Source organism: Choloepus didactylus, chromosome 8, assembly GCF_015220235.1.
Source record: "Choloepus didactylus isolate mChoDid1 chromosome 8, mChoDid1.pri, whole genome shotgun sequence".
NCBI classification, from domain to species: domain Eukaryota; kingdom Metazoa; phylum Chordata; class Mammalia; order Pilosa; family Megalonychidae; genus Choloepus; species Choloepus didactylus.
The window spans coordinates 20945103-20967571 of record NC_051314.1 but is presented as its reverse complement, the minus strand read 5'-3'; the positions used below and the strand labels follow the sequence as shown (position 1 = coordinate 20967571).

At 49.0% G+C, this 22469-nt stretch overlaps 1 protein-coding gene across 2 annotated transcripts in view; it reads right to left on the bottom strand.

The window, feature by feature from the left end:
* SYN3 (synapsin III) overlaps positions 1–22469 on the bottom strand; it is a 467769-nt gene continuing 445300 nt past the window's right edge. For both annotated transcript variants that reach the window (XM_037847793.1, XM_037847792.1), the window contains exons 9-14: positions 21173–21247; positions 16806–16908; positions 12207–12341; positions 11314–11401; positions 6257–6548; positions 1–5200 (exon numbers count right to left, since the gene is read on the bottom strand). In XM_037847793.1, coding sequence (XP_037703721.1) covers positions 5068–5200; positions 6257–6548; positions 11314–11401; positions 12207–12341; positions 16806–16908; positions 21173–21247 — 826 coding nt within the window. In that variant the 3' untranslated portion in view covers positions 1–5067. The remainder of the gene's footprint in view (positions 5201–6256; positions 6549–11313; positions 11402–12206; positions 12342–16805; positions 16909–21172; positions 21248–22469) is intronic.

Sequence of the window (22469 nt, the reverse complement as noted above, 5' to 3'; positions counted from 1 at the left end):
CTAGAAGAATGTCTACTTTTAGATTGTTTTCCCCTTAAAGGAACACCTCACTAATTCTAAAAAAACATTTCCCAGCTATTTTCATCCTTTCCCCTCGGTCTGCCAGTGGAGAGAGGTCTGAGTACAAAGTCTTAAGTATCCCCGTCTGCTCAATTTCTGCGTGTTTTGTGCTATGGAAACACAAGGGAGCCTCTGTGCTCTTCATGCATGTGTTTGGTAAGTGAACTGAATTGACTTGTTGCCCAGCCTTCCATTTTGTCTCCAAACCAAATGTGCTGCCATCTATTAGAGTCAACATATTAGACCGAAACCCTTAATTTCACCAGTAACTGCCTAGGGGTCTATGAAAGTCTTTGATATTTGCCAGTATAGATCATGACCAGCCAGCTTGCCCTTTGGGATAAGGAAAAATGTAGGAAATACATGTGAAAGTGTCCTTAGCCAATGAACTATTCCTCCAGTTTACTAAGGTACCACTTGTATCTGCAAGGCTGACTTAAATAGCTTTCACCAATTCTAAATGCATAAACCAAAATGAATCACCAACCTGTTCTATGAAACTGAATAAAACACATGAGGTCAGTCTGTTCTCCAGTACTGAGAGGGGAAGGGTTCTGAAAGGACACCGTGTGTGCTCAAGGCATGGGTCTCGCTGAGGCTCTCCGTTCTCTGGAAAGCTCTGCTGTGTTCTGTTGGGTGGGACAATTAGTGTGTCACGTGAGTTGAATGCTACTTCTTTTCCTTGGTTATGGGCCTTTGCTTTATGAGCTTTAGTATTGTCTTGGGCTGCTCACTGCAACCTTGTCTAACTGATGCTGATGACAATGACAACTCACTCCTGCAGTCATCCTGCCTATAAAGGGCCACCCAGGTGGACCCCAGGGGTGTGCCCACCACAGAGGAGGGCTCGCTCCCCCGATTCTGCTTGCTCCCATTCCTTTGCAGATGCCATTCGTTTTCTGGCTTTTACATTTAAAAAATGCCGTAGGTTTTCTTCAGGTTCTTTTCTAAATTATCTGTCATTTTACTAATCTCCCCATTGATTTAACTCTGTTCCTGGGCAAGTATCTTCCTTATATTGATAATCTTAGAAAAACAGCCCTTTTTCCCAATCTTGTTTCAATACTTTGTTTTCTAAGAGGGCAAAACTCAAACATGCCCAGCAACGTGCTCATGTTTTACTCGCACAGCTCACTCACTTAACTACCTGCAACTTAACTACCTTGCCATCCAAAACCTTGACTTCCTTTCCCAGGAAATTCAGATGGAAACTTCCAGAAGGTAGTTGATGTTCAGCTTCATGGGGTTTGCTGCTGTCTTTACTACCATGTGACTGAAGGCCCATCATTCCTGAAAAGACTTGATTCTGGAAAGAGCTAGGGGCTCTGTCAGCAGGGACAGAAGGTTGAGAGGGGATGTGGCAAGCATGGAGAGAACCTAGAGGACTAATGGAAGGGAAAGGCTCCCTGGAAAGCTAATTTTAATTTAGGGTACAGTAGTATTTTATCATGCTGATGGGAGGATGATTTGGAAGATGATTTCTCTGGCCTGTTGGGGTAGCCGCTGAGGCCCCCTACTTCAGGTTAGCACAGACCATGTAGGCCGTCATCATATTTCACTTTCTCCAAGTCAGCTTGGGGGAAAACGCTAGCCCCTTTTATAGTCAAGTATGTAAAACAAAGCAAAAAATAAACACACCCTTTCAGAATCTATATAAAATGAAGCCTCTCCTCTTGTTTTTACTTTCCTGTTTCAAAATGTCAGTTATTAAAATAAATTTTTGGAGGGATTCTGTGCTAGCCTATGTGTGAGAATAGTCGATTTGGGGATCTGTGGTCTCCACAGAACCACACGTGCACAGACCAAAGGGAAAAACGATTTAAATTTGTTACTTACAAACTAGTGTTACATCATGGATCTGGATATATCTGTGCATGGTTATAAAAATCAGGATGCCTGGTGTGATAAAATGAGTTTGTGCTTCTTTGGGTTGGAATAGCTGGTTTGAATGCTGAGATGTTTCTAGGCACAAGGGACAGAATACTGGAAATTGGGAAAATTTAGGCCACGTGGTCACTGTTTATGGAGCCACTAGTTTTGCTCAGCAAAGAATTGGTCCCTAGCTGTGTTGGTGACTACATAGTATCCACACCAAAACTTTCTATCCTAGCTGCTTTCCCATATAGCTCGCAGCTCAGGGCTGCTGGACCAACTTCCATACTGTTTAAAACATCTGAGATTGACAAAGATGAAGGTTCTGGGCCCTGGGAGCAGAAATTCTGATTCCTTTGATCCAAAATGAGACCTCGCCTGCCTTTGCAACTAGCTCTGCACATGGCCTAGGGCTCATACTTTGAGGAACTTTGTCCAGCCTCACATCACTTATTCTGCGTTTTGTGCTATATTTTACTACTATTTGAGAACCTCGGGGAGAGTGTTTGACTTCTACCGATCTTAGTCTCCAATGTAGAAAGGTGACGATTGCCTCAAGTATTTCTTCTGTCCTTAGTCTACCTAAAACATGTGGGCTTCCTCATGCCACACCAAGCCCTGGATGTTTTCCCTCACCCTTTTATGCAGAATGTCACATGGCATTATTTCCTTGAAAAATCCACCCCTGAGTAGGGTGGGGACGTTTTCCTTTAAGTGGAAGAAACCAGCATCAAATCCTATAAATCTCTGTGCTTGTCTCTTCCAATTGACTCCCAGGGGCAGAGGCCTGAGATCCTACTATGGGGTAATCCCAACTGTCATTGCTACGAGAGAAGGAACAGCCCAGGAGCCAGAACATGTTGAGAGCGATGCCCGCTCAGCAGCAGCCCCATCTGTCTGACCCACCTGGTCAGCTCACCTGCCTCTCAGAAGCATCGCTGGTGGCTCCTGGCCACCCCACTTCTGTCGTATTGCACAGGCCAAGCGAAAAGGAAGGAGAGAGATGACAGGGCAGAGTGAGTTCCAGCCATGCCAGCAGGGACTGTCCTCTAGACACTGAGCTCAACAGAGCATGGAGAGAGAACAGAATGGTGTTATTTTTTGTTGATTGTTTTTGTTTTTTTTTTGTACAGGAGAGAGTACCAAGTCCTCACTGGTCATGCCTCAGCTCACACAATGCCTATTTTATTTGGCTGCTGATCCAGTCAGTGCCAGACAGGCCCAAGCCCACCAACATTCCCAGCTGCCAAATCATAGCTTCCAGAGGTCTATCTGATTTCTTTTTTGCCAGGGCTGCTGCTTATTATGAATCCAAGACCAAGAGAACTTTCTGAACTAGCCTGGTTTTCCTTGCTCTTAATACTACTCTGATCCTGAAGGTGGGAAGAGGGCCAGGAGAAAAGGACAACCCAAAAGGCCAAGGAGAGCTCTGATAGCTGGGTGCAAAGCCAGCAGCTTTGCTACTATGCCAGTCTTCAGACAATAGTCTGTTGGAAAGCCAACTGGAAGGCAGGCTCTGCTGTGGTCAAGCATTATAGGGGTCCCAATGCACCCAGAAGGAGTGGATCTCTGGCCTTGTCCCCACCACCCCAGTCTGGACTTGGAGGACCAAGAAGTTGGTGACTGCTCTTATGCTCCTGGGAATCCGGATAGATCTCAGCTGGCTATTAAACAATCTGCATCTCTTGGGCATGACTAGAATCTGCTCCAGGCCAAGGATACTTCAATTTTCACCTCCTTTCTTCCTCCCCTGCTCTGTCCCTTCTCTGTGAATAGTGAAAGGAAAGCATATCTCAAATCTCAAAGTGGGCTGTAAAGGGCTAACATGGCTATGTTTTAATATTGGGCTCTTTTGGGGACCAGGAAACTGGTTCTGGCACCTGCAGTATTTCCAGCACCAGGTGCTTGGTGATTTGGACATCCCTGAACTCCATCTCTTAGTGGAGGCAGTCCAGTGTAGCAGAAAGAGCACTGGGAAGGGAGTCAAGACTACTATTTCCAGCTGTGCAGTTAACTTGTTTAGTCAAATAAGTTTGGGTTGAACTAGATTAAAGCTGGTTTCTTTACTGCAGGAATTCCAAGAGCCTTTGACAGAGAATGTGTACTATGAATCTCCAAAAGAGAAATGTAAGGTGTTTCCTAAACATATTTGACCATGGAACCCCTTTGTAACAGAGTAACCTACTAATGCTTTGCTGTACACAGTCTGTGAGATGCTGAAGTTGCTATCATTGAACTTTCTGTCCTGTACCATTGATCTAGTGATTCTCTCTGGCTCCTCACACATCCTTGAGGAGGAAACCTTTCTGGTGGGAAGTCGGAGAGACCAGACAGTGGTATAACAGAACGCATGGAGGATCCCTAACCTATCTCCTTCCTTGGGAAGTTCAGGGGCATCTTCCTCCTTTTCTTCCTAAAAGAACCCATGATTGGTTCCAATTCAGGAGAACACTCTGGCCATGAGCTGCATTATAAGGAGTTCCCTTCTGTCTCTGTTGTGTTCTGAAAGGCCCTACTTGTCATCCAGAATCTGGTTTCTTTCACTGGTCCTCAAGGTTCCATGATGGCCAGGTGTGATGGGGTCTTCACCTGCATGGTTTGAGGGAAAATCTCTTGAGGGTGGATGGAACTAGCAAGGGTAGGTGGTAGGTTCCTGGGCTTTTCTCCTTTTGTTTGCAAAACATTGTCAAAAGTTTATTGCCTCATCTATTGCTGAGGTCAGACTACAGTGTCTGCATTTGCTGGAAGTGGGGGAAGACCTAGGAGAAGTCTTCCCCAAAGGCAAGCAAAACACTAACAAGAAATGTGAAAACTAGCCACAAATCAACATTTCACTTAGTACTGGAGGCAGGGAAGCAAGCATCTAGATGGATGGGGATGTGGTGCCTACTTTTAAGCCTCCTTCTGAGGAACATGGAAGCTCTCAAAAGCCCACCACTCAATTGGACGATGTGGGAATGTCATGGGAAAGAAGAATGAGGACACATACATGATCAATTCTCCTATCAAAGGCATTTAGAAAGTATATTCTCAGGCCCTTCATTCTGTTCCCAGCAGGAACCAAGGCTGAGAAGGAAGATGAGGCAGGAGGGCAAGAGTGTAACTGAGCTCTCCCTGCTCCCAGCCTGGCTGGGGTTAGTCAGAGAAGAGGCTGGCGAAGGATTTCCTCAGGTTGCGGATGGTTTCGGCCTTGGCCTCATCTTCACTTGGGGTGCCGCGCTGGGAGGTGTCGGATGTGCTGAGGCTGTTAGTCAGGGACTGGGATTTGCTGAAACAGAAAACAAGGGGGTTGGGGAAGACAAGGCCTAGGCTCCTGAGGAAATGAGTCTTGGAGGCTTGCCGGAGAGCCAGATGGGCGAGCCCACTTAAAGTAACGGTATTGAGACTGGAAACCAGGCATTCAAACACTCACATGATGGTGGGCGTCTTACATACATGATTTAACTATCATGATAACCTTGCTCGTCCCATCTGGATGTGGAGTCTGTTTCCCTATTTCTGGAGTCTGGGGTTGGCCTTTGACTTGCTTTGGCTCAAAGGATGGGATGGAATTACACTGTGTGGCTTCCAAGCTGGGCCTCAAGAGGCCTGGAAGCTTCTACTTTCAACCTTTTGGAATGCCATCTACCAAGGGCCTAGCCTGTTGGAGGATGGGGTGCCACAAGAGAGTGGCCCTCCAGCACCAACAGCCAGATCGCTGAGGGAGGTCCTCTTTGACCATCTTGCCCCAGCTGAGCTGCCAGGTGATGATAGCTATGTGGGTGATCCAGGAGAGTAGGGTTGAAAGATTTAGCAGATAAAAATACAGAACACTCAGTAAATTTGAACGTCAATTAAAAAGCAAACACATTATTAGAATAAATATCTCATGCAATATTTGGGGTGTACTTACACTCAGAGTTATTCACTGTTTACCTGAAATTCAAATTTTACTGGGCTTCTTGTATTTTATCTAGCAATCCTATAGGAGAGAGCAGCAGAAGAATCTTCCAGCTGTGCCAAGCTCAGAACAACTTACTGAACCACAAAACTATGAACAAATAAGATGGTTGCTTTTTTAAGGCATGAAATTTTGGGGTGGTTTGTTATGCAGCGAGAGATGACTGATACGTGTACATATGGAGGATCATGGCGGGGCTAGTCTATACTCTCACCTCACTGTATCCTATAGCCCAAGTTCCATCTTCCAAGCCTTTTTCTCTCTAGTTAAAGTCTGAGTGTGGCCTCACTGTGTCTTCATTTGTTGCTGAGTCCCTGACCACGACTCAGCCTGGCTCTGCCCACGTGCTTCACACTTACCCTTCCCGCTTCCCACAGCACTTACTTGAGGTGGGGTTGGGGCGGTGTTGGCTTCCTGGGCTCCTCACCCTGCTGGGAGGTGCTGCGGCCCTGCACGGGGGGCCGGGGCTGGGAGGCGAGGGTGGCGCCGGGTTTGGAGGCCTGGTTTGGGGAGCTGCCACCGGACGCCCGGGACAGCTGCGGGGAGCCTGGTGACCTCTGCTGCTGGGGGGAGGCAGCCTGGGGGCTCAGGGGCTGCTGGCCCTGTGGGGAAAGCCTCTGTTGGGAGGGGCTTCCGGATCTCGGGGGCTGAGGAGGCTGAGCTTGGCGAGGGCCCCCTGCAGGGAGAAAAATATCGAGTTCAAATTTTTTCTGAGCATCAAGACAGCTGTACACAAATAATGCCGCTTCAAGGATGTTCATTATGGTCTTTTTATAACAGTGCAAAATCGAAAACAATATAAATGCCCAAATCTAGGGGAACTGATTGGGAACATTAAAGCTACCTCCATACAATGGAATAGGCTGCAGCCATCACGTATGCTGTGATAGAATAATATTAAATGACATGGGATATTGTTGACAATCTTGCTAAATTCACACTGCTAAATGAAAAAAGCAGCTTATAAAACAGTATACACGATTTGGTTCCATTTTAGTATGTAGGTATGAAGCTCTGTGAAAAAGAAAGGCTGGAAAGGACATACCCTAAGGCCAGCATGTTCCAGACTTTAACGTGCAATTTTATCAGTCACCAGGGGATCTCGTGAGAATAAAGGGTCTGATTCAGTCGGTCTGGGAGCAGGGTCCGTGGTTCTGCGTTTCGAACAGGATCACAAGAGATGCTGATGAAAACCATACTGAGTAGCAAGGCATTAAACAATGGGCACAAAAGTGATGGGATTGTGAGTGATTTTAATGCCCTTCTTTATGTTCACTGATAGTGACTACAGCGAAGATGCATTAAGTTTGAAACAATGAAAAGAATTCCCCTACTTTGGGGTAGCACTCTTTTCTAAGAAATTTCAAAAATGCATTATTTTATCTAGAGAGGCTGGGAGGGAAGATAGTGTTCCTCCCATCAGAGAGAGGCGGAAGGTGAGCTGTATATAAAGTGTCATAACTGCACGGTCTAGCCTCTGAAAGCAAACAGGATCATTGGCTCATTGGCTTCACACTGTCACTGTGCAGAGCTCACATACTTTCATCCAAGAGCAAAGAGGGGCATGCACATGGGGACTTAGTAGTCACCCAGGTATGGCTTTGAATGGAATTCTAAGGTCCCAAGCAAGCAAAGGTACAGCCTCCTCATCTTCAAATCGTGGTACCAGGTCTGCTGACTGTGAATTGCATTTTGCCAAAGCAGACTGCCTGCCCTCTGGGTTCTCTTCTCTCCAGGATGTGTCTGCTCCTGGGAGAGTGAGGGAGGCACCGTGGCTATCTCGCCACGCTCTTTTGGGAGCTGGTTGCTGGCAGACCCTTCAGACGGGTCAGGAGACCAACAGGTGAAAGGTGCAGGAGCCTAGCTCCATAGCCTTTAACAATGTGGTTTCAGCTCTTTTGAGCGCAAGAAGCCCCTCTTGAGCACTGCCACCTCCCCGCCTTGATCTGGACATCTTCACAACAGCTCTGAGCGTTAGGCATTGTCATCATCCTCAGTTTTACATGGAAAGGAAGTCTTGGATACACTGTGACTTGCTCAAGGTAGCTGTGCCGATTTGCAGCTTTTACAGACCCTGGAAGAGCCATGATCTTTTACTCTGTTCTAGTGGGGAGAGACCTTTTGATTAAATTATTTCCATGGTGGTGTGAAGCTGTCCATTCAGGGTGGGTCTTCATTAGTTTGATGGAGTCCTTTAAGAAAGCTCACGGAGAGGAGGAGCTCAGAGAAGCTGAGAGAGACATTTTGGAGAGAAGCTAAGATATGTAATCCAGAGTTTTCCCCCAGGAGAAGCTAAAAGCCAACACGGACCCAAATGCTTGGAGACACTGGGAAATGCAGACAAAAAGACGTTTGGAGATGCTAAGAGATGAAGCCCAGAATTTGCCCCAGAGAAACTAAGAGAGGACTCCCAGATGCTTAGAGAGAAATGCACCAGGAGAACCAAGCAGAGACCTGAGAGAAGCTAAGAGAGACAGAAGCCCAGAGGCATTTTGGAGAAAACTATTTTGAAATCAGAACCCAAGAGCAAAGGGCTGGCAGATGCCAGTCACCGGTCTTCCCAGCTGACAGACGTGTTCCAGACACTATCAGCCTTTCTTCAGTGAAGGTATCCTCTTATTGATGCCTTAGTTTGGACACTTTTATGGCCTTAGAACTGTAAATTTGTAACCTAATAAATTCCCTTTATAAAAACCAATCCATTTCTGGTATTTTGCATAATGGCAGCTCTAGCAAACCGGAACAGTGGCATTTGTAATACGGGGAAGAGCAAAGATTCAAACCTAGGTCTTTTTGTGTGAGTTAAGAACAGGTGCCCTTCCTCCAGTGAAAGCAGCTCTGAGCCAAGAGCTCAGTTGGGCAAGTGGAGCAAGCATTAGATTTCAGCCCAACCTCCCCATTCTGCTGTCGCCTCCACTGGGCACATTGGTAGAGAGTGAGACCTGCATGCCTGGTGGCCCTGGCTCCACCCTGGCATCAGGAGCCCTAGGTCCTGTCTCAAGCATGCCCATCAACTTGCTGTGTGACCTTGGATTAGTTACTTCTCTCGGGGCTTCCAGGTCCTCATTTGTAAAATAAGGAGGGTTGGACTATACATGAAACATCCCTTGCAAGTTGAACATTATGAGCCTGGGGAGTGCTTTCCAAGTTGGATTAAATTGCAGCACCAATTAGCAACTGACAGCACATGGCTTTGATTCATTCTTTACCTCTTCTGACTGTAGTACCCAGTAGACTGGAGGAACCATTGATCTCAAACTCAAGACATTGTAGGGCCAGACAGGTACATAAATAAAGCAGATGAGTATATGAAAAATCATTTGGCTTTTAAAAGTTTACTCACTTGCATAAAAACATGAGTTCAGAGTACCATTTCTCTAAAGAGGCTTAAGCCTGAAGAAAATGGCAATGGACTCTGGATGGACAATAGGGAGGAGAAGGGCCTGAGGCAATGGGGTGTCCCTGCCTATCCTAGGGGCAGCTGCTTCTGAGCTGCAGGGACAGTTGATGGTAGGAACACAGGCCCATTGTTTCTAGAGCCTCTGCTTTATCAAGAGAAGCAGGGAATCTAGATGTTCATGCAAGAGCTCTTGAGTTTTCAATGTTGCTTTACTTTTTTGTTTTTTGAACCCACTGCAGGTCAAATGAAACATCTGTTTTCTATTTGTACCGTAAGCTTTTCCCTTGCTAACCTAGAGTATCTTGCAAAATTTCCAAACCCATTCATTTATTCATTTAACTATTTTTTGAGTCCCTATTAATCACCTGGGATTCATCAAGAGACACTAGTTATTCCAGCTACTTGGCAAAGCAAACAATTTGGTAATTTTTAGTTGAGCACATAGACAAAAAAAGTTTAACTTACATATAAAAAATATTTGCCTAGGCACAGGATTGGTGCTAAAAAATTGATGAAGTTCATTGAAAGAAAACTTCACTTTTAGTGAGTTGAAAATGAACAGTGAATTCGAAAACCAGTTAATAATGTGATCTTGTTATTTGGGGAAACTCAATGAAAGCATTGTTTTAAAATTAGCCTTGTTATTTTTAATCCAAATGTTAATTCAGCAGGCATTTTCTCTAATTACCTTAATTGGTTTTGAATTGATTGTTTTTCAACTCACTAAAAGTGTGTTTAGCCTCATGTCCCTTAAAATAATATCCCTTTATCAAGCATGTCTCTACTTTGGGCCAAAGAAGGAAATCAGAATACAGTAGATCTCTGTTTTAGAAGAGCCCTGTTCAAATGTGTTTTAAAAAATAAATCCTAGGGCAGAGTGAGAAAGGAGGGGCTAAGCCGGAGCACAGAGACTGGCAAGGACCATGATTAAATATGTTTTGAAAATTCATAGCTATAGAATTATTGCCAGGCTGGAGGGCAGTGGGGCTGCGTGAGTTATAATAATCATTGAGAAAAACACACATAAATGTTCGTTAGCACACAACTCAATAGTGAGTTTTTAATAGTAAGAGCTGACACTTACCTATTAAGTACCACCTCTGACCCAGGCACCTTACTAATTGCTTCATGTGCATTATCTCATGGACATCTCCCAGTGACTAAATGTGGCAACTGCTATTTTCTTTCCTTATCACTGAAGAAACTGAGGCTCAGAGAAACAGTGCAACTTGCTTAAGACTGCAAAGGTAGTGAAACAAAGCACTGGATTCAAATACATGCACGTCTGCCTGATGAAAAGTGATGATCGTTTATCCACAGTTTTATAGTTATGCAATGTTCCTTTTCTTAAATATGTTCTACTTTTCCAGAAAGAGAAGCATGGACAAGAAAGATGGATGGGGCAATTTATCGAAGACCAGTGGAAGAACAGGCCATTAAGTGTCAAGGGCCAGTTTTCCCAAGAGGCAATGAATCCGTTCCTTTAATAAAAGTGATTGGAAATGCCATGACATGAATGTTTTTTGAGGAAGGATTTCAACTGGCAAGGTCATATATAATGTCCCGTTTGTTCTTGCTTGCTTTCTCATTCCAGCTGGTGGGCTCACAAGTCTATAATCAGGCCCCACGAGTGGCTAGGAAACTGAGACACTTTCTAGATGGTCTGCAAGGCCAGACTTGTAAACTTTCTTGTTGTGTCTTCTTGGGCAAACAACTTTTCCAAGCCTCGACTTCCACCTTTGTAAAAAGGAAACGCCGATGTCTTCATTGTAGAGTGGTTGGGGGGATAAAATGAGAAAACTGATGCAGAAGTACCTGGCACCTATTAGGTACTTAAATTTACCTTCTGTCTTCTCTGCCTCCTTTCCTGACTTTAAGGGGACTGGTCCCCTCCTGCACTCGTGGAGTTGGGGCACATAGACTCTGGATAAAGCACTAAGATGGATTTTCCAGAGTGCCTTCAGGAAATCACACATGGATCCCACAGGGCAATTCCATATCCTCACTGAGAGGCATTTAATGCGTTGGTGGTGCGTCATACCTTGTGGGGATGGGCGTGGCTGGGGCTGGCCAAGCTGAGGCCCCAGCTGAGGTTGCCCGGGGGATTTTGCCAACTTAGTCTGTGGAGCCTAGAGCAGGAGAGAAAAGAAATCCATTGGGATCATCACAGCCATTCCCTCTCTGGGGGTAGGGGGGCATTTAAGCTCTTTTGTTTTCTGATTGAGGTAAAACTTACATAAAAAGAGCACAGCTCTTAGGTGTACAGTGTAATGAACTTTTCAACATGCATGTATCTGTGTAACCACCACCCAGATCAAGACAAAGCCCATTTCCAGTGCCCTCAAGGGTCACCGTTATTCTGACCGCTATTATTATAGATTAGCTTTTGTGGGAAAATGAGGAGCAGGTTTTGAGCTTTGCTTTTTCTGAAGGGTGGGGTGGGACTAGCAAATTATTTGGAGAATTATCTGGTAATCCAGACGGTGGAGATTGTGGAGGGGAGGAGATATGCGGGAGCTTTTTGAGCCTAGGGGATGGGGAAATAGTCTATTGACTAGTGCCCTGGGAGCACACAAAGGGTGTGTGTATACACACTCACACACACTCACACTCACACACCTACTCCAGCTCAGGCCCAGGACGGAGGGCACAAAGGGACAACTGACTTCTTATGTTAATAATCTCTGCCCACAGATGCCCAAAGTCCAGTTGAAATGAGATTTTCCTCCCTAGGGTGGTGGAGGCAGAAAAGGCCCCCATAGAGGCTTCCATATTGACCTGCTCCCCCATGCCCAGCCTCGCCCCACACCACGCTCCCATCTCCCCAAGGTGCTTCCTGCCTGGGGGTATCTCCCATGGGCCCAGTGCTCCCCATCCCTAGCAAGCCCAGCATTTTCAGGGCTACAGCATCTTCTTTGCTCCCAAGGACCTTACCCACGGTCTCAGGGGTGAGGGCACTGTGCCCCCTGGCATTAGGAGTTGGCTCATTTTGGAGACCACCAGGTCGGCCATCAGCTGTTTGTCCTCTTCCACGTGCTCTCCGATCAGGGGCATCGAGCTGTCCATCACCTGCGGGGAGAGAGAGGAGGGCTGAAGGACCCCCACGGCAGGGCAGCCTGGCAGCTGCGCCGCGCGCCCCAGGAAGGCAGGCTCGGGGCTCAGCCTGAAGAGGCCACTAGATGGCGATGTCCTCCACGGCAAGCCGCCCAGCCCGGCGCCTCCAGCAGGGCCCGGCCCTGGCAGACACGCAGTTCCCTTCAGTTCAGTCTACATCCGCGCCGGGCGATTAAGTTCCATCGGCTGCATTCGCTGAACCACAGCAGCGCCCCCGACGGGACGGCCGGAGAGCCTCTGCTGGCCTTCTCTGCACTTGCCTTTGGGGAGCCGGTCTCCGCCCCCTCCTTTCCCACCCTGGCCCCCTCTCCCTTGGCCCAAGGTCAGGGCTTTCCACAAAGCCGGAAACGGTGAAGGTGGGGGCTGGATTATGATAAAAAATGACACGGCCTGGAGTTGACCCAGGATTCGGAGAGAAGAGGGAAGAGGGGAGGCCTGTTCTCCGGGGCCCTGGCAGAGCGCACGCCCGGGGCAAAACCCATTCCACAGGGAGCTGTGCTGTTCTCTCAGGAAGCAATTATCTGGGGAGAGGGCCTGGGAGATTGTAGGAGCCGGCCTGTTTTCTGCTCCTGCTCCTGCTCCTGCTCCTCCTCCTCCTCCTCCTCCTCCTTCTTCTTCATAGATGAGGAAACTGAGGCCTGGGGGTTTGGAGGGACTGGCCCAGCGCCACACAGCCCACACATCTGGGGCATTCCCTGGGCATGGGCAGCAATCGGAGGACTAGAAGGGGTCAGGCCTGGCAGACACGTGACATGGCTGGGTGGTCACTCTTGCCTCTCCCTGCTTCTCCCCTGCAGGAACCGCCAGCCTGTGCTCACTCGCCCCAGCCCACCCCCCAGCCTGGGACTCACCAGTCCCTCTCCCATCCAGGCCCTTGAACGTGTCATGCCCTCTGTCCACTCCTGACCGGGCTAACTCCTTCTCGGCCACCAGGGAACACCTGGCGAGCCCCTCCCCTGGAAAGCCCCCTCTGAGCAAGCAGCCTCTCGTCTCTGTTCCGAAGTCCTCACTTTGGGTGTCCCAAGGAAGTGCGTTCCCACAGTGCTCTCACCTCCTCTTTGTTGGTCTCGCCAGACTGTGAACCCTGAGGTCAGGGCCAGGCCCCATGTTCTGCTGAACAGGGCAGCCCTCAATAAATACCTGTGCAATGGAGGAACGGACGGTCCTTGCAGTAAGCCCTGCTCATATGGACGACAGGGAGCTTATGTTCTAAGCATCGGATGTGGATCTCAGCCTCAGAATAGGTCTCTGAGGCAGGCACTATTATCATCACTGTAACGATGAGGAAACTGAAGGTCGAAGAATGGCAAGTTCAAGGATACATTGCTAGCAAGCCCATGGCCTTTCAATTTCATCCAGCTAATTGTCACCAAGAACAAAACAGCTCTGTGGTAAAATCTGGGAACAGGAAACCTGGATTCTCAGCCTAGGTTCTGCTGCAGACTTGCTGTGTGATCTTGGGCATTTTTCCTTTGGGGCCCATTTTTTCCCCATCTCAACTGCAAATCAAGGGGTTTGGGCAACTGCTAAGGTCTTTCCAGCTGGGGCTTGTAGGGGTCTGTGAATCTAAAGCACCCGCTGTGGTTAGGAAGCTGAAAAGCAAACTCAAGGGTGTGAATGCTGATTCTATCAAGATCCTGAAAACTGTCCTCAAATTGAGCACCTTGTGGGCTGGCCCTTTGTGTAGGACATCCTAGGATCTCAGCACCCGGCACAGGGTCTTGGTCAACTTTGGAGAGTTGTAACTGTGGGGTCTTTCCCACAGGTTCTTGAGCTGTCTATATTCCTACTTGCCCTCCCTGCCCCGGCCCTGCCCACCCCCTTCTGTTCTGGTTTCTGTTTCCTACGTTCCCACAGTGGAAAACAGCCACCACGAGGAACCCGAGGTCAGGGAATTTTGGAATCCCTACGGTGGACACCACCAAAGGAAGTGGACACCCTGGTCTCCCCAGGGAAACATTTTTCCAGTGAGCAATGCCATTCCTCTGACAGGTCAGAGGGGACAAGTTCAGGGGTCTTTCCCCTGAGCATTTCACCGTGAGGATCTTCACAAAACGTTTCACACAAATTTTCTGTCCTCACCACAGAGGAGGCTGAGGCAAGCAGTATTTTTGGATTTCCTCTGTTTTTTTTTTTTTCTTCTCAGGGAAAAACACCTTTTATGTTCTTGGTAACAGGCTCCCCATCTCCCCCTGCTCCAACCCAAACCCCAAAGCAGGATAAACAGCCCTATAAGGTTTCTGAAGGGAAAAAAATCTGAAAAGCCAACTTTAAAAAAAGAATTTTTCTTTTTATTTCTAGAACATTTATGAAAAGTTGTTTTCTTGTTTTTCAAATGAAGTCCAAACCCACTAATTTTACTTTTTTTTTTTTTTTTTTAAAATGTGAAAGGCCTTTCATCCCTGACCCTTCAGACATCTACAGGCAGGGAGCCTGAGCCCGTGGCTATGCATTTTTTTCCTCCTACGAGGAAACTGAGAGACACAAGGTTTTTTAATAGGGGGAGCACTGCACAGAGAGTCAGAATGACTAGACATAACTCCCAAAGAGACCCCTGTACCCTCAAATCCAGGGGATTTGGGGTCAGACAGACCTGGATTCAAACCTTAACTTGCATGACTGAACCCAGATGTCACTCCCTGTGTGACCCAGAGAAGTCATTCTACTCTCTGTCGGGGCAAGTGCTTTGCCTGACATGTAGTGAGCACTCACTGAAGAAATGGCAGCTGACGTCTCCGGGTGCTTCCTCTCGGCCAGGCGCTTTGCTGCATGAGCTCCTCTAGCCCTGTGTGTGCTGTGAGCCCTGGTGTAGCACCCTGGGGTCACCCGGAGGCAGTGCTGGGACTCAAGCTCAGCTCTTTCCCGCCCTGCAGGCCGCGCTCTTAAGTCGCTTCTCTACACCCAGTGAAGGCTCTGTTCTCTCCACCCTTGTTGCTGGGGCCGCCCTTTAACCGGCCCACTGGTGCTTCAGGTATAAACTTAAACCAGTTTTCAAAATTAGGTCTTGGAGGCCCTGCCTGACCCCAAAGACCTTCTGGAGCATTCTAGAAGGTAGGCATGATGCCTGATACTGCTTTCCTATATATAAAAAAGGAATAGCTATAGACACACATCATCTAAAGGAACCTACATGGAATGTCCGACACTGCACATGTGGTTCTTCTGTGGACCTCATGGAGCCCTTCTGCTCTCCTTTCTCTTCCCATCCCTCATGGACACTCCCTGAGCACCCGTGTAGCAGCCTACCATGTCCTGGCCTAGGCCTTGGAGACACGGAGGCTTCTAGAACTGCAGGGGAGAGAGAATGCTAATGCAGGGGAGAAGGGCACTCCTAACAGGGGGTGTGGGTGTGTGTGTGGGGGGGGTCCCAGGGGCTCCCCACCTGGATCTGCTGAGTGCTTGCCACCTTTCCAGAATGGAAGTTGCAGGGGGCAGGGTCCTCACCACCCAGCTCGAGGTCTGACACCCAGAGGAGGGGCTCCGTGGTGGATGAATGAAAGAGTGTGTGAGTTCAGAAGTGTGGGGTTCATGTCTGATGGTCTCCTTGAGGAGGTGCAGAGACAGGCGGGCCAGGTGGGCATCTCCGGAGACCTGGGGAGCTCCATCCTGTCTGGAGCTCCCAGGGTCCCTCTCGGGAGGGTGGGGGACAAGCTCCTCTGGGGAGCAGTCTGACTCCGGCTCTGAAGCAAGTGTGAGAGGTTGATCATTCTGCTCCTGGCCCTTCCATGTCTGCCCTGAGTCGGGGCTAATGGGGAATTTCAGATATGGTGGCAGCTAGAGGGAAAGCGATTCCTGGGCTGGAGGGGACAGCTGCATTCCGGAGCAGGGCTGGATCTATAGATACAGCTGCGTCTCATCCTGAGGGAGCTGTGTGATCTTTCTGAGGAGGGTTCGAGACACTCTCCGTCCTGGATTCCCCCCACCCCCTGTTCCTGCTGGGCAGCTCCTCTCCGGGCACGGCCGCCCAGTCACAGGGTCACCAGGTCCCTGGGGAGCGGGGCAGGCATGAGGGCCTGGAGGCCCGGCTGACTTGTGTGGTGTGGTCACCCCAGCCATGTGCTTCCCATCAGCTGCCCACACCCTGGGGAGGGGGCAGCCGCAGGGCTCCCCTCACGTGTCCTGGCCTTGTGTCAGCATCATCCTCGGCTGTGGTTTGAGGCAACAGTCACTGAGGGAGAGCGCTGAAAGCACTGCGAGGTGAGGGCTCTGAGATGTGAGGTTGGGGAGAGAAGGGAGAAGGCTGTCTGAGGCCAGAGGGACATGTTCAGGAGAAAGTAGTGGGAGAGCCCTGAGGTGGGGGGAGGCCGCGAGCCGGGACATGGCTGACCGCTGCTGGAGACCGCAGCTTGGAGCCCCTCCTGCTGGCACGTCGGCCCGGGGGCTGGAGCAGGCTGGCAGGGCCCACTGCCCCTTCCTCACCTCGATGATGTAATCTCGGCCATCCTTGCTGTGGACAGCTTTGACAGCGCAGATGTCCAGGCCACCGAACATTTCCGAGCAGCTGTCTACCCACAACCTGTACCTGTAGGGATGGAAGGACAGACAGTGAGCATGGGGTGGGGGTAGGCAGGGAAGGGGAAGGAGAGGAAGGGAGGCAGAGACAAGGAGAGACACAGAGACACACACAGAGGAAAACAGGCAACGAGAGGGACAGAGAGAGAACCTAATGCACAATCACCCAGACAGAGATGGAGAGACAGTGAGAGATGGTGAGAGACAGAGACGTGGTGAGAGAGAGTCAGAGATAAGAGAGAGACGGAGAGGCAGGGGGAGAGACGGAGAGGCAGGGGGAGAGACAGAGTAAGGCAAAAAGTGAGACAGACAGGAGAGAGAACAAGCAGAGCAACAAGGGAGCTAGGAAGGATGAGGATGGAATGAGAGTTAAGAGATACCTCAGGCACCCCCTTCACTCTCCCCCATCTCCTTTCCACAGGAATGGGGCGCCTGCTCGGCCTCCAACAGGACCCATCCTGGACACCTGGCTGCCCCCGCAGCCTTTTCCCTTGGGAAAGCTCTCGAAAGCCTCCAGAAGGCCCTCCCAGGCCACACTCCCAGCTCCAGGACCCAGGCCAGACAAGAGCCAGCAGGGGACAAAGGGCACTTTCTCGCTCCAGCCCAGAGCAGGGCAGGCCGGGGAGCCTGGCAGGCTGCTCCTCGCTGGCCTGGGGGCCTGGCCCTGCAGACCCCATGGCTTTTGTTCCCTTTCCAGGCACTCGATGGCTGCAAGGCCAGTTTGCTTTGCAGGGGAAGGATCTCAATGCTGGACTTTGACCCTGCAACAAGGGGGTGGTTGTCTCCGGAGAAATCTTCCCGGCTTGCACTTGGCTTCCCTGGCAGGAGCTGGATTTAGGAGTCACAGGGGACTTTGTGTCCATGTTCTTGCTTCTCTCCCCACTCTCCGAGGTCACACGGGGCACGCCTGCTCTGAGATCTATTTGTGTCTCTGAGCTGTAAGGCCTGAAGTGGTCTTATGGCCAATTCTCTCATCTCATCCACCAACGCCCATTTGAGGTCCAGAGAAGGAGAGCGACTTGCCAAGTCACACAGCAAGACAATAATAGAGCCGGGTTTCCCCAGATCCCCTGTCCTGGTACAGGAGCACGTGAGATGATGCACCTGAATGGAGGGATGGAAACTCACGCCCACTGAGCTCCTGCTAGGTGCCAGGCACCCTGCAAAGGATTTTACTCCTCATTTTCTCTAATTCCTGCAACTCTGTCAGGAAGGTTTTAACCCATTTTACCAATGAGGAAACTGAGGCTCAGACAGGTCACTTACTATGACTGTGCCAGCTTCCAAACCCAGATCCTGTCTGATTTCAGAGTCTTGTTCTCAAGGCATCATGGGCCGTTCTTTCTTGGCCCAGGTGACCAGGGAACTGGGTTCTTGCTATACTGACTTCCTGAATAATTCGGGGTGAGCTTCTTGTAGCCTTGGTTTCCTTATTGGTAAAATGGGGAGACCTAGATCTGAATCTGGGTGTGCACCAGAATTATTACCTGGAGAGTTAAATGAACAAACACACAAACAGCCAGCCAGATTTGGAGTCTCACTCTATGTTACAATAACATCAATAATTTTTAAAAGCTTCCCATGTGATTCTGATTTGCAGCCACATTTGGGGATGACCCCGGATCCCTGGAGCTCTAAGGCCCCCCTGGGCTTTTCATTGGCATCAATGGCTGACTTGTGGGGCATCCCAGCTTAGGGACAGCTGTGCCCTGAGACACATTCACAAATTAGGTTTCATTGCAATGAAAAGACAGAAGCCTGGAGCTGGGTCCAGAGGCAGCTGGTTTCCAGGGGTGGTTTTCAAACCACAAACTTCTGTAGCATCAACTGGGTGCACCCCAGTGGAGCACAGGCAGCCCGGGGCCATGGAAGGGACTTAAGGTTGGAGCAGAGTGGGGAGGCTGGAGAACATGGAACTCACTCGCCCTCCAACCAAGCCACATCACTGGTTTTGCCCAGGGGCCAGGCTACCTGGAAAACAGGTGAGCCAAGTAGACGGAGGTGTCAGGCTTAGGACCTGCATACAGACCCCCAGGAACTGCGCCCCTGTGGGGATGGGACTGGGGCATGTGTCCAGGTCCTGGAGTGCTACCCATGACTTTGCTGAAGGAAAAGTGAATTTCAGGCAGGAGCAGCCCCATTTCTATGCCAGGCTCCTGCAGGGATAGCTCACGTGGCTGGGACCAAGCAGGTCTGGGAACAGGGTGCCTGCTAGGGACATCTGTGAGCAGCTCAGGGGGCACTGGGGAAGACTAGGGCTCACATCTGGGGAAAAGCCATGGAGTAAAGACCACTAGTGTCCCCTGAACACCTATTGGGGAAGAGATACAGCTGCTCCAGATCAGATGATTCAGTTGTGCCAGGTAATGAGCAAATCCTCATAAGACCAGTTGACATAGGTGGGTTTCCAGGTTGAAGATTTCTCCTTTCACCTGGGGTTGATGGGAAGGCATTTATGGACCCCTGCAGTGGGCTCAGCACATCCCTTTCTCATTTCAGTCCTTACAATAGCACTCTGACTTGGGTATTATTATCTCCATTTTATAGTTATAGAAGCTCAGAAAGGTTAGTTAACTTACCCAAGGTCACACAGCAAGCAAGTGGCAGAGCCACCAAATTTTGTTCATGCTGCTTCCTCAGCTTAGAGCCCCTCAACTGGAAGTCCCATGAAGGCAGGGGCTATTTCCATTTTGTTTGCCACTCTATCCCCAGGGCCTCCCTCAATACTTGGCTTCCAGTTTGTGCTCCACAAATAATTGACAAAGGAATGAAAGAATGAATGAATGTCAGCATCTCCCCACTCCTGCTCATTCTTTAAGATTTGAATTTGGCAGTGCCTCCTTTAGGAAGCCTTACTTGATTTCACCCCTCCCTAGTCTGCACTGGGTGCTCCTTGTCTGTGTCTAGGGCTCACTTTCATCCTAACATTACCGCATTGCACTCTAATGGACTCTTCATATCTTTTGTTTGTCGATGCCTGGAGTGGACGCCTGTTGTTTTAGTCTGAATAGCATCTATTTTCCCTTCCGCTTAATGCTTTTCCACATTTTTTGCCACTATATGTCACAGTCATTGTTGCTAGAGTGGGGTGGTCCCACTGGGACCTCCAGGGGCAGAGACATGACTTAGCCTATCCAATCACAGTGTGGCATATTTCTGGGCCATAGTGATTGGTTCAGGGATGGACATGTGACCTGAGCCAGGCCAATCAGAGTGAATGAGGTCCGATTCTAGGTTTTGGTTGAAATGATTGGGGAAGAGAAGCTTTCTTTCTGCTGGACTTGATCCTGAGAAGATGTAAACCTGGAGCCACCATGGGCCACTAATATTTGAGAGAGGCTGCCAGAATGAAGTCAACCCAGAAGAAAACTGAACCAAGAGGTGGATAGAGGGTGAGTCCTAAAGCCTTACAGAAGCTGCACCTCTGGAGTTTTCAGTGACATGAGCCAATAAATTCCCCTCTGTGCTCAAATCAATTTCCTTTGTGTTTCTGACACTTGCCACTGATACAGAGTTCTCAGGGGGAAGGATTGGATCTTTTCACCTTGGCCTCTTTGTTGCTCAGCATTTCATGGCATGCAGTAGGTACTCAATAAATGTTTACTGAAAAGAACTTTCTGACCCAAAGCCCATTCTCTTACTACCATCCCATGCTTGCACCAGAGGTCACTGGGCATGCAGGAAAGAATGTGTGTGTTTCTGGTCCTGAGAGCAGGTGACTGGCCTTTTTTCAGGTGATGACACACAGCAGTGTTTAAAGGGAGAAAGCCTGAGAGAGGGAGGCCTTAGTTCCAGGGACTGTCAGCCAGCCACATGCATGGAAAATCAACCTCTCCACATTTATACTGAGGTGAAAGTAAGCCTGAGAGAGGAGAGGGCTCTCCTGTACCTCTGGTGCTCTAATAAGGATGCTTCCGTGAAGCTGTCAGGCTTCCTGCTCCCTCCCGAAAGCAGCTAGGCAGGACTTGAAAGACTCCTGGTCTTGTAGTCAAGACATCAGAGTTTTACTGTCAACTATGTCATTAATCAGCTCTGTGACCCTGGACAAGTTACTTCTCCTCTCTCAACTCTCTTCTTCCACCTGTGCCATGGAGTTATGATAATACTGACCCTGCAACATTGCCATGGTAAGTAAAGGGCATTATGCCTAGGAAAGTGGGCAGTGAGGCCCTGGACAGAGACTGAGGTGGCATTCCTTACAGGGTTCCTTATTTTATCCCTCATCCAGCCTTTCCATGGCTAGAGCATCTCCCCATACCTCCCTTGTCTCTTACCTCTCTGTCATGGCCACCTGCTCTAGCATGGCTGAGCCTGTGTTGGCCTTCCAGTTCCCAGAGATGGAGGTTCTCCTGTATCAAAACAAAGAATACAACCAGGGCATTAGGGATGCCTGTCACTGATCTGCTTTCCTTCTTTGCTTTGGCTGTTAGGAGGCTCAGATTCAAATAGCTGGCCCATATTATTGCATGTTTTCTTAGGTACACACCTGTCCTCAACTTTATTTTCCTGCTTTTACTTCCCTTCATGTGGATACATTTATTTATTCATTTTTATCTTATGTATCTTTTTCTAAGCCACATTGGAAATTTAAAAACCAAACAACAACACAACCTACAACATCAGATGAAATCCCCCAAACTTTGGCTTCCTGTTGTTGAGAAGAATTAGGTCATTGGTGATTCTGGAATTTTTCAAGGGGCCCCCAAAGGTAGGAAAAATGATTCATGGCGAGAAGTAGACTGATTACTTTTCCACAGTGAAGAGCCGAAAGGCCTTCTGGACTCTGCGTGCCCCACTGCCCTTCCCTGGTCCCCTGCCCTTCCTGCTCCAGCTACAACCAACCTCATGCCCACAGCTCTTGTCTATGCTGAGGCCTCCACGTGCATTCTTCTCTTTGCTTGGTACAGCCTTTGTCTCCCTAAGCCCTACTCATCCTTTCGGTTCCATCTAAAGTTTTGCTTCCCTACTACCTTCCTTCCCCAACAACATGAGGTTGCCTACACTGCACCTGACACTAAGGTTTAGCAATGTTCATCTCACTTGTAATGACTGCTTTGTCCAGTCTACCATGATGGGGTGGCAGCCCTGAGGGCAGGGGATGTGTTTGACAAATCCTCCGTACCCCCAGGGCCCAGCACATAGTAAGTGCCCAGTAATCATCTACTGGGTCAGAGCCTGTATATGCTGCATAGAATCTGGACAAACTACGGCCCAGTGGCACAGCTGGACACAGCAAAGCCTGAACGAGTTTAACCAAAGCGGTAGAGGCCGTGCTATTTATTTTATGGCCAAGGGAAGGCACGTGGTTGAGATTAAAGGGTGAACCAGGCTAGAGGAACTGCTACAAAAACCTGTCCTTTGAAAAGAGAAAATACAACGTACCTGAGGAGTGATGCTGAGAATAGATGGCAACCAATAGGAGCCAAGGGGTGGGGTGACATTGATAAACTCTATGTCAACTCATTTTACTTCAGCTCAACTCAGCTCAATTCCCCGGATCCCCTTATGTCTCGGGCACTGGACCAGTCTGAGTGTGCAGAGATGACTCCGTCCTCAGGCTGCTCACTACTC